Below are 12,108 nucleotides of genomic sequence, written 5' to 3'. Positions count from 1 at the left end.
CCAGGGGAACTGTTTCTGCCTGCTTGGCTCTCACTACCAGCTGATTGGAGAACTTCTGTTTTAGCTTTAACCACCTATCAATTCTCTTTTGCCCAAAAGATTCCAACTATCTGACTTCCACAAGTGCTAAAGGAACCCATGGCAGTGAATGGAATTGGGCAAAGAACATTAAAAGTTAAAGGAAACCCAGTAGTTTAAGGAATAGAAAACCAAGCTAAACAGCTAAAATGAATGGTTCGTGTAAGGCAAATTTAATGTAAGAAATGAAAGGGAACTTAAAAACAGAAAGAATGTATTTTAAGGGGAATAAACCCATGATTTTCCAGTTTTTGACACTCAATTGAATTGAAAATAGAATGGATGTTCCTAAAAATCAAACTAAAGATCAAACAGAGGAAGCTACCTCATGATACAAAACAAAAATGCCAAGAAAAGGAAGCCATTAGTGAGAAGATGAAAGGAAAGACATGGGAAGAAGATGCAAGAACACTAATGTGGAAGGAAACAGATGGAGGAAAAGCAAAAATCAAATAATAATAGACTTATCTGGGCTTAACTAACTTTCAGACTAAGTTATACTGAGTACTGACCTTATCAATGTAGTTAGATATATCCTTTTTCACCTCCAAAGATCAAGAGAGAACTTAACATTTGGCATGATGAAAGTGTCTTGAAGCTAGATAGTGGTGATGATGGTACAACATTGTCATTGTAGTAAATGTCACTAATGGTAAATTTTATGTTATGTGTATTTTACCACAATAAAAAATCAATATAAAAAAAGAATTTACAAGCTTTCAGAGAGAAGCAGAATGGTAGATTACAAAAAAATGACCATAAATTCTTTCTATCCATATATGTATACTCCTTTGAGGTGTGACTTTGTAGCTCCTTCCATCAAGAGGTGTTTTCCTCCCTTGTAATCTGGGTGTGGCCATGTGACTTGCTTTAGCCTGTGGGGCATTAGCAAGTGCGATGTGAGCAGAGGCTTGAAAAATGCTTGTGCTTTGGGACTTGCCCTCCATTGCTGCTGGGAACTCTTCTGCTGCCATGAAAAGAAGGCTAGAGGTCATTTGGGGCAGAAATGAGCTGTCCCAGCTGGTGTCCCTAAGATCAACCATCCTACCTGTTAAATATGTGGATGAAGCCAGTCTAGACCATCCAGCCCCAGCTCAACAACCAGCTAGCCCAGATCAGAAGAACTACAACTTGACCCCTAGAATTTTGTTGTTATGAGCTACTAAATTTGGGGGGTTATCTTGCAGCAACAGATAACTGATATAACAGGTTACTTAGAAAAGAAAGATAATCAGTATGGGCATTAATCTGTTTTATCTGCAACCTAAAGTTAGAAGATAATAGCACAGGTTTGCAAATGATAAGGGGAGAAAAAAAAATTGTTTTTCTAGGCATCATCATTTGGGATATTGCCAGGAAACAATGTATAATCAATCACCTGTGTCCCTTCTGAGAAAAGTATTGGAAGAAGCACTACAACTAAATGAGAAGTAAAGAGTTCAAGATAAGGATGTATTGGTTAGATTTCTTAGTTGCAAGCAAAATAAACTGAATGTTGCTGGTTTAAACAAAGGAAATTTATGGAAAGGCTTGTGAGTAACTCACAGAATTGCCTAGAAATCTGAAAAATCAGACTTAGAAAAAGAATAAGGATTTGGATGACACAAACTTGTTTAGATAGATATCACAGAATGTTTTACCCAGTGATCAGAGAACACAAATTGTTTTCAGATACCCTTGGAGTTTTGCAAATACTGATCTCCAGCTGTAGAAAATCTGGAGCACCTAAAAGAGAAGAGACACAGGCCACATCCTCTGATTACAGTGCAGCAAAACTAGAAATTAACTATGAAAAGATGGATGTTTCCTCTCACCCCATTCTGAAAACTTGGAAATTTAACTGAAGAATTATTAATAATTAGAAAAATACTTTTAGAAGTATTAAACATGAACTTACATGCTATATAGAAACATATGACAATAACCACACAATAAATTAAAACCTTTGGAATGTAACCCAAGTATTTCTTAGAAGAAAATTTATAGTCTTCAAATGTTTTCCAGATTGGCTGGGTGTGGTGGCTCACGCCTGTAATCCTAGCACCCTGGGAGGCCGAGGCGGGCGAATTGCTCGAGGTCAGGAGTTCGAAACCACCCTGAGCCAGACCCCATCTCTACTAAAAATAGAAAGAAATTAATTGACCAACTAAAAATATATATACAAAAAAAAATTAGCCAAGTATGGTGGCGCATGCCTGTAGCCCCAGCTACTCAGGAGGCTAAGGCAGTAGGATCACTTGAGCCCAGGAGATTGAGGTTGCTGTGAGCTAGGCTGATGCCACGGCACTCACTCTAGCCTGGGCACAAAGTGAAACTCTGTCTCAAAAAAAAAAAAAAAATGTTTTCCAAATAAATGAATTTATTATTCTGTCTTGACTTAAGTATTCTACTCAAAGAGGTAGGGAAGACTGAGCATAGTGGCTCTCGCCTATAATCCTAGCACTTTGGGAGGCTGAGGCAGGAGGATCGCTTAAACCCAGGAATTCAAGACCATCCTGAGCAGCACAGTGAGACCCCGTCTCTACAAAAAAAAAAAAAAGAAAAAAGAAAAAATGAGCCAGGTGTGATGGCACATGCCTATAGTACCAGGTACTCAGGAGACTGAGGCAGGAGGATCGCTTGAGCCTGGGAGTTGGAGGCTGCACTCAAGCCTAGATGACAGAGTGAGACCCTGTTTCCGGGGGGGGGGGGGGGGGGGGGAAGGTGGGGAAAATAATTTTGTAAACACCTGATGAAAGTAGAAGAAAATATCCTTTAAAGCATGAATTAATGAGGTAGAAGAATCAAACTAATAGACTGTAGACGTGTCTAGAAAAACAAAAGCTAATTATTTCAAAGAACAGTATAAAGTAGCCACAAATTGAGCAAGTCTGATCAAGAAGAAAAGACCAAAGAACATCAGGAATTAGAACTGTGGATATGAAAGCAAAAGACAATGACCAAAATTGTCTTAAAAAGCAGAGAACCTGAAGCCAATAACCACCAACAGTTGAAAAGGTAAAGATCTGTTCCTAGTTAGTGCTCCAACTTTGAAGGCTTTATGGGTTAATGCTACCAAGCTTTCAAGGATTAGATTAATGCTTATATTTAAATTGTTCTAAATCTACAGGAAAAGTAGAAAACTTCCCAGCTTATTCTGCTAGGTAGGATTACCATAATGCCAACATTGGATGAAGAACGTGTGTGTGTGAGTGTATAAATACACATAAAACTTCAGGCTATTTTCATTTAGAAACATTGATCTTTATAAATGCTTTTTAAAAATTAGCTAGTTAAGTCCAGCAATGGATGTATTATAAAAAGGAATACCCCTCTCGTGTGGGGTGGTGGTAGTGAGGGAGGCTGTGTGTGGCAACAGCAGATGTATGGGGACTCTGTACTTTCCCCTCAATTTTGCTGTGAACCTAAAATTGCTCTGAAAAATAAAGTTTATTAATTAAAAATAATACTTTGTGATCAAGTAGGATTTACTTCAAAAAATGCCACAAAGGTATAATCATTTCAATGTCGAGAAATCTAGTAACAATTTATGCTAACAAGCTATAGGAGAAAAATGAATACTTAAAATTATAGCAACAGATTCTGAAGGCACTTTGGTCATTTCAGTACCAATTTCTGATGTTAAACATAAAGGCATAAAAACGAACATAAAATGCTTAAAATAGAAATAGTAATTGGTTAAAATATCAGGAGTATACAGATGTAGCAGACCTTTCACCATGAGCATTCAGCATGTGATGGTGAGTACATTTTACAAAGGAGGTAGAAAATGCCAGCTAATCTGACAAATTGGTTAGCAGGCATCAGTTATGAGAACCATTATAGTATAAATATGAAAGCATCAAAACTCATTATCTAAAGACAACATAAACTTGAAACATGGAAAATGAAATATGAACTGAAAAAAATTCAACTTATAACTTAGAAAAGAGGCCTGCCTCAAGATCACATACAAAAATAATTAGTGTCTTTACATAGAAGTGGGATTGGCAAGCTTTTTCTGTAAAGGGTGAGATAGTAAATATGTAGGCCACATGTGGTCCTTGTCTCTTCTTCCTCATATTTCTCTCTCCTGTCCTCCTTCTCTTCCCTTTCTTCTCTCCTTCCTATTTTTTCCCAAACAACCCTTGAAAAATGTAAACCATTTTTTAGCTGCTGACCCTACAAAATAGGCTGTGAGCTGGATTTGGCCCATGAACCATACTTTGCAGACTCCTGATATAGAACATAAGTAATCAGTTGGGGGAAACTCCATTCAAAACAAAAAATAAAACAGATAGGAGAGGCCTAGATGGGAAATGTATAGGATTTTGGTGAAGAAAATTGTGTATTTACATTGAAGATCATGAAAAATCTGAATAAATACTATGAATAAATGTATATCTGAATAAATCAAGTAAATAAACATGATATATGTCATGTTCTTTTTTTTTTTTTTTTTTGAGACAGAGTCTCGCTTTCTTGCCTAGGCTAGAGTGAGTGCCGTGGCGTCAGCCTAGCTCACAGCAACCTCAAACTCCTGGGCTCAAGCAATCCTACTGCCTCAGCCTCCTGAGTTGCTGGGACTACAGGCACGAGCCACCATGCCCGGCTAATTTTATATATATATATTAGTTGGCCAATTGATTTCTTTCTATTTTTATAGTAGAGACGGGGTCTCGCTCAGGCTGGTTTTGAACTCCTGACCTTGAGCAATCCGCCCGCCTCGGCCTCCCAGAGTGCTAGGATTACAAGCGTGAGCCACCGCGCCCGGCCATATGTCATGTTCTTAAATGAAGTTCCTCTGTGTTGCAGAAGTCAACTATCCCCAAAATAATACAAAAGTTAACTGCAGCTCTAATTAAAATCGCATCAGGACTTTTAAAAGTAGAATGCGATAAGCTTATTTATGCAATTATTTGCAAGAGAAAATATTTAATAGTAGCTAAGAAAAATTTGAAAAAACATTGAAGGGGGCTTCTTCTATAAAATATCAAAATCAGCCATTCATAAGACAGTATAGTATTGGCACAAGAATAGACAAATCAGTGGAACAGAAAAGGATCCAGATATTTGAAATTCATTCAGTGTAATTTTCCTGAAGTCATGCTTTATCTTTAGTATATACTTGGTTCTAAAAATGATTTTCAGTTCTTTTATTTTCTCCCTGTGTTTAGGTATAAGTGTGCTAGCAGAGTGTCTGGACTGTCCTGAATTGAAAGCAACTGCAGATGACTTTATTCATCAGCATTTTACTGAAGTTTACAAAACTGATGAATTTCTACAACTTGATGTCAAGCGAGTGACACATCTTCTCAACCAGGACACTCTGACTGTGAGAGCAGAAGATCAGGTGACTAAATTGACTACTCAACATTTTTCTTAGTAAAAATGTCCTTATCGATTTCTTATGCCTCATGTTTAGATACATGATAAGGGAAAGAGTCATGTTAGGAGAGAATTTGTTCTTTTACACAGTATTCCAAAGTCTGTTTCATTGGAAAAGTTAAGTCCTGGGTGCTTATAAGGTCTTTGAGAGAGAGACCACTTGGTAGAGATAACCATTGTGTACCATGGTAGGCACAACAGTGTTTACCCAAAAGATGCCCACATCCTAATCCCCAAAATCTGTGAATATGTTAACTTATGTGACAAATGGGACTCTGTAGATATGATTAAGGATCTTGAGATGAGATTATGAGGTGGGTCCAGTGTAATCATAAGGGTCCTTAAATGTGGAAGAAGGAGGTAAATGGGAGGCAGTGTCAGAGGGTTCCAATGTGAGAAAGACCTGACTGACCATTGCTGGCTTTGAAAGTGGAAGGGCACCACAAACCTAAGGAGTGCAGACAGCTACTAGATGCTGGAAAGGCAAATAAATGGTTTCTCCTGTGGAGCCTCCTTGCAGACACCTGGATTTTAGCCTGTTGTGACTGGTTTTGGACTCTGACCTCCAGAACTGTCAGATAAACTGTCAGAGGTGTAAGTTGGGTGGCAGGCATTTGGGATCTGAGTAGGGGAATACTTTGATATGCAGACTCACTTTATTTTCAGCCCTACATCCTTCTCTGTATTTTAAGCCACTAAATTTGTGGTAAGTTGTTACAGCAGTAATAGGAAACTAATATAGGAATTATAAGATCATATGCTTTGAGTTACTTTTGTTATAAAAAGTTTGAACTAAGCTATGTTCTTTTCCCCTGTTTTCTTCATGGCCCAGAGTATCAATTTGCAACTTAACAGGTTTGGACCTGGAGGACCTAAGTAGACCAAAAAAAGAAAAGAAAAGAAACAAAAAACCCAACCCAGTTCTGTGATCAAAACTAACTGACTTATATGCAGTATGGAAAAAGAAGAAGTAACTTCAGACTAGAGAAACCTGTCAGACACTACCTACACGTGGTCAGGGTTAACATCAGTGATGAATCATGTTGAAGGCATGCACACTTGATGTAGTGAGACTGGCATGTCACCTCTGTGATTGTCCTCCCAAAAAACTGTAACTCCAGTCTAATGAGTAAAATACTGAGGGACATTCGTCAAAATACCTGACCGAGTGTCCTTTATGGGATCATGAAAAAATAACATTAGATAAAAACTAAAGAATTTCCCCTCCCACCACCAAAAAAGGTATAGACTTTAGTTATTGTGTCAATATGGCTTCATTAGTTGTGACAAATGTGTCATACTAATGTAACACCTTAACAACCAGGTGCCGGGTATGTGGGAACTCTGCAGTATCTCTGCAACTTTTCTATAAATCTTAAACTATTCTAAAATAAAAAGTTTGTTTATTTATTTTTGAGACAGAGTCTTGCTCTCTTGCCTGGGCTAGAGTGCTGTGGCGTCAGCCTAGCTCACAACAACCTCAAACTCCTGGGCTCAAGCAATCCTCCTGCCTCAGCCTCCTGGGTAGCTGGAACTACAGGCACATGCCACCATTCCCAGCTAATTTTTCTATTTTTAGTTGTTTGGCTAATTTCTTTCTAGTTTTAGTAGAGATGGGATCTCACTCTTGCTCAGGCTGGTCTCGAACTCCTGAGCTCAAGCAATTTGTCTGCCTTGGCCTCCTAGAGTGTTAGGATTTCAGGCGGGAGCCACAGCACCCGGCCAAAAGTTTATTTTAAAAAAGACCAATTCCCACAAAAAATTAACTCAGGGAGATCAGATCTTGGGCCTTATTAACACCATCCCAAAATTAATTCATTTAGCTCAAACATGTCAGTGTGGTAGATATGTGTGTATTTGAAATCATTTGTTTTCAGTGCGTTTAATGATTTATAAATTAAATATTAATGAACTTGGGCTTATTCAGTGCAGTTAAATGAATGCTACAGTATTATTTGGGAGGAAATTCTCATATAAATGCAATTTATATGCAAAAAATCCTGCAATTTGCTTTTAAACTAAAATTTTTGTTTTTAACATTTCTAGAGAGCTGATAAGTCTGTCAATTAATAATATAAGAATATAAGATTGAAATAAAATCACAGATGACCTTCATATCTTCTGGGGTGGAAAGCCTTTTAGGAAATTAACCTGTTTTCCTATATATATTGATATATAGGAAACTTATGTTGACCAATAGATTTTTTTCATTACAATGTATATCATATCTTATTCTGAAAAGGAAGCTATATTTTGTTTTAAAAAATCATAAATTCAGCATTTTCCCTATCATTAAATTATGTAGTAACAATTCTAAAAAAAAACATTACCTACACGACTCACTCAGTAGAACAGTATGTAAACTGTTCTGAAGTGCAGGCAAATGTTCAGAGATGAAAGCAAATATCTGAATAAGACATTGGGAATATGATTGTCTCCTTATGAGGTTCTCTCCCTTCAATGTGAGAGTAAACATAGGTAATTGGAAATGTTTCTGCCATCTAAGAATTTTACTATGCTGTTTTTCCCCTTTAGGTTTATGATGCTGCAGTCAGGTGGTTGAAATACGATGAACCTAATCGCCAGCCATTTATGGTTGATATCCTTGCTAAAGTCAGGTTTCCTCTTATATCAAAGAATTTCTTAAGTAAAACGGTACAAGCTGAACCACTTATTCAAGACAATCCTGAGTGCCTTAAGATGGTGATAAGTAAGTTGCCTTAATATCCATTTATAACCTGATAATGTAGTCAGTTTCTTATGAGCTTAAAACTGTATTTAGAATAGATCCGATTCAGGAGCCAGATTCAAGACTTTGCTCTTTTAGATAATTAATCCCTTGGTTTCTCAACTGTACACCTGAAGGGGACTTGGCCTCAGCCCTTATTATATAGGTATTCATTAGTATGTAAGAGGAGGTAAAAATTACTTACTTTTTTCTACTTTTGTATACAATAGCTTTCATGTGCTGCTTTTCTAGTGTTTCCTTTTTAATTTTACTTAGCCTAGTAGTGTAGTAGTATCTCATTTTCTTTCTTAAATAGCTTTTTTCGCCTGGAGCTACAAATTGTCATTTTTTTCATTTGTTCTGATTTTCTTGACTCATAGGCTGTCTAGGTCCTTCAAAACTTTGTAAAATGTCACTTAATAAAATTGTCTTGTACAATTAAACAATTTGTTGCTTTTATTTCTTGGAAACATCGCTTCGTTGTGCCTATTCCAGTATGGATGTTTGCTCTCTAGGCCTGGGGCACAGTTCTTTCCTGGGGCTTCCTTTCTTCCATCTCCATCACCCCTCTCCTATGTCAGATCCATTCTCTTCTTGGATCCCAGGTTTTTCCCTATCTTAATTCTTACTGTTTGATCAAATATATCCTCTCAAAGTTTCCTGATAGTGTATATAATCATTAAATATTTGGTGACTTGACAAATCTCATATGTTTATTTTACTGTACAACATTGAGGGATAGTTAAACTGGATATAGACTTATGTTGAAAATCATTATCAGTTAGAATTTGAAGACATTGCTCCATTATCTCCTAGCTTCCAGTATTACTTTTGAAAAGTCTAATGCCAATCTGATCCTTTTCTTTTTTTTTTATTCCTCTCTGTAAGCATGTAAGCATTTAAAATCTTTTTTTTTTAATCTGTGATATTTTGAAAGTTTACAGTAATGTACCTTGATGTGCTTTTTTCCCCTTTTAAGTCATATTGGTTGGGCATTCTCTTTTCAGCCATAAATTTCTCAATTCTCTGTTGTTAATATTGTGATTTTTGAGCCACTGAATGTCTAACCTTTGGCTCTTGGTCCTCTTATGAGACATAACCTTGAATTTTTTCAATCCTTTTATTTCAGCTATTATTTTGTTATCTATATTTTCTATATGTTATCTTTGAGTTTTCTTTTCCTGTTTTTGCTGTGGAAAGCTTTTCTTAAATATTTGGCTTCATAGCATGTAAGAGTTATTACAAAACTAATAGATTGTACATGTGAGTGGGCTTCTTAGTTCTTGAGCTGAACTATATAGCGTAATCAGAGTAGCCAGTCAATTTTTAAATTGGGGAGCCCCAAATGTTGGTAGATATTTTCTCAGGGAAGTATAAGCTGAGTGTAGGTATTTGTGAGCTGAGTCAGGAGTTATTTTGATACACAGACTTTTGCTTAATCTATGTGTTTACTCTTATACCCTTCTCTGTGCTGTTCACTGAGTCTGGAACATCTCTGGTTCAGTATCTCCAAGACTAATCCTATCTCCTAAAGTAGTGAAAGTACAGTGAGTACCTGACTATGTGGCAGGAGGAGGAGACCTGGCAGTTCAACTATTTGTTCAGAATTTTTTAGAATTCTGTTTCCATCCCTACCTACACCTTCTGGAATACTTAGTATCTCCAATTATGAGCCAATCCAGCATTCTGAAGAGTAATTTTGCTTGATTTTCATTGGTGAGAATGAAAAGCACAGCCATTTAGGTTTGACAGATTCTCCATCTGCCAGCTCTGTTTATTGTGTTTTGGAGTTACAGGTCTATTAGTATTATCAAAGGTAGGGTGTGTGTGTGTGTGTTTCTCATTTCCTGGTTCGTTGAGATGATCTTAAATTGGCATGTCCAATCTCATGTTGTTTTTATATTAAGTCTGAACCAGTATTTTCCTTTATGATGTCTAGCTTTAGTGATGTGGTTGGAAAGTTCTTCCCTATTCCAAGATATTTTTAATTACCTAAATTTTCCTCTTGTGTATTTATCATTTATAGATTTGTTCTTCTCTCTCTCTGTCTCTCTCTCTCGCTTAAGCCTTATATCCTACTGAAATCTATTTGGTATGAAATAATTTTTTTTCCTAAATGTCTGGTAAGATGGCTCAATACCATTATTGAGTAACTCATCTTTTCCCACTGATTTGAAACATGATAAACCAAGTTTCCACATATCTATTTGTGTTCTTTATTAAAAAAGAAAGAAAAAGAAACAAATATGCTGTTCACTGAGTATACACACACAACACACAATCAGTTTCTCTTCTATTTCATATTAGTACTTTGCTTTTAATTACTGTTATGCTTCATTTAAATTGCCATATGTCTCTGGGGAATTTGTAATTTTCTTCCTATAAGTTTCACATTCTTAAATTTATTTTAGATATTTTTATTGTTTTGCCATTGTGAGTTACATCTTTTTCCTTTTATTTCTTATTTATTAGTCTGGTCATTGCTGATGGTCTTTTTTCCTTGCTCATGTTTTGAATTTTTTCTTTAACCACTCTAAATATAGTTATTTTATGTTTTGTGTTTGATAATGCCAACATCTAAAGTCTCTGAAGACCAAATACTGCTATTCATTGGTTCTATTGACTTATTCCTGGTGGCTTAATTCCTTATGTGTTTTGTAAGTTTGGATTGTGTGCTTATATTTATTTGATTGATCTTAATCTTTAGAAATATTGGGAGGCCCAGGTTGTGTTCCTGCAGGTCTTCTCTGTTCTCCTCATGAAGAGAGTAGTGTTTGCTTTGCCAAGTTCTGTAGGGCACAACCCAGGACTACTTTGAGTTTTCCTTGGCTTATGGCAGGGTAAATTAAAACCTCAAACCTGCATGAGGGCAGGGCTGTCATTATAAATTCTCAAAGGAGGAGACTTGACTTCCACCTGGACCTGAAGTTGAAACAGGCAAGTTACTGTTTCTTTCTTTGCCATCAGGCAGTTATTTTGTCTTAGCCTTTACTTTCACTAAAGAATAACCACCAATCTAAGTGATCTAGCTTTAGGCATAGATCTCAGTTCCAACTCCTTATCTAATACCTTATCTTCTCCCCTTCACACAACTGATAAAAATAATTTCTAAGTTTTCAGTATTATAAAATGCCTTCAGAATAGCTCAAGGGTCTCTCTTTTTTTTTTTTGAGACAGAGTCTCGCTTTGTTGCCTGGGCTAGAGTGCCATGGTGTCAGCCTTGCTCACCTCAACCTCAAACTCCTGGGCTCAAGCGATCCTACTGCCTCAGCTTCCTGAGTAGCTGTGACTATAGGCATGAGACATCATGCCTGGCTAATTTTTTCTATATATATTAGTTGGCCAATTCATTTCTTTCTATTTATAGTAGAGATGGGGTCTCGCTCTTGCTCAGGCTGGTTTCGAACTCCTGACTTCGAGCAGTCCGCCCACCTCGGCCTCCCAGAGTGCTAGGATTACAGGTGTGAGCCACCTTGCCTGGCCTCCAGGGTCTCTTAATGCTTACCATTCTGGTGTCTAATTTTATCTTCATTTTTAGCATCTTGTCTCTTAGGATCTTAGCTATGCATTTTTAAAGATGCTTCTTTTATTCTTTCCCAACCTTTACAGTTATTTTACAGCAGGAGAATATTTCTGAAAGTCTAATCTGTCATTCTGCTATAAGCGGAAGTTTAGATTGTTATTTAAACAGGTATGAAATATGTAATATAATGACTATAATATGCCTAAGTTATACTTCTGCAAACTCTCACAGGCTCTTGAATTCCCATTGATTTTAATCAAACTAAACATCATATCTAGAAGTGGGGCAGCATTACAGATTTCAATTTATATGTGATGAGCAAGAAAGCCTCTTATAGAAGGTAGTGAAACCTATGAACTCTTAAGTTATTTTTGATACCTCATCTGGATGATTCACTTAAGGTGTAGCTGAT

General features: G+C 36.7%; 1 protein-coding gene across 2 annotated transcripts in view; it reads left to right on the top strand.

Moving 5' to 3' along the window:
* Positions 1-12,108, top strand: part of KLHL7 (kelch like family member 7) — a 62,301-nt gene that overhangs the window by 21,054 nt on the left and 29,139 nt on the right. For both annotated transcript variants that reach the window (XR_001156172.3, XM_012773308.3), the window contains exons 5-6: positions 5,235-5,410; positions 7,981-8,155. Coding sequence is in view for 1 of the 2 variants with exons in the window: in XM_012773308.3 (XP_012628762.1) it covers positions 5,235-5,410; positions 7,981-8,155 (351 nt within the window). In the remaining variant the exon portion in view is untranslated. The remainder of the gene's footprint in view (positions 1-5,234; positions 5,411-7,980; positions 8,156-12,108) is intronic.

This window comes from Microcebus murinus, chromosome 9 (assembly GCF_040939455.1).
Source record: "Microcebus murinus isolate Inina chromosome 9, M.murinus_Inina_mat1.0, whole genome shotgun sequence".
Classification (NCBI taxonomy): domain Eukaryota; kingdom Metazoa; phylum Chordata; class Mammalia; order Primates; family Cheirogaleidae; genus Microcebus; species Microcebus murinus.
Note: the sequence above shows the minus strand (reverse complement) of the source record. Positions and strands in the feature narration are given on the sequence as shown.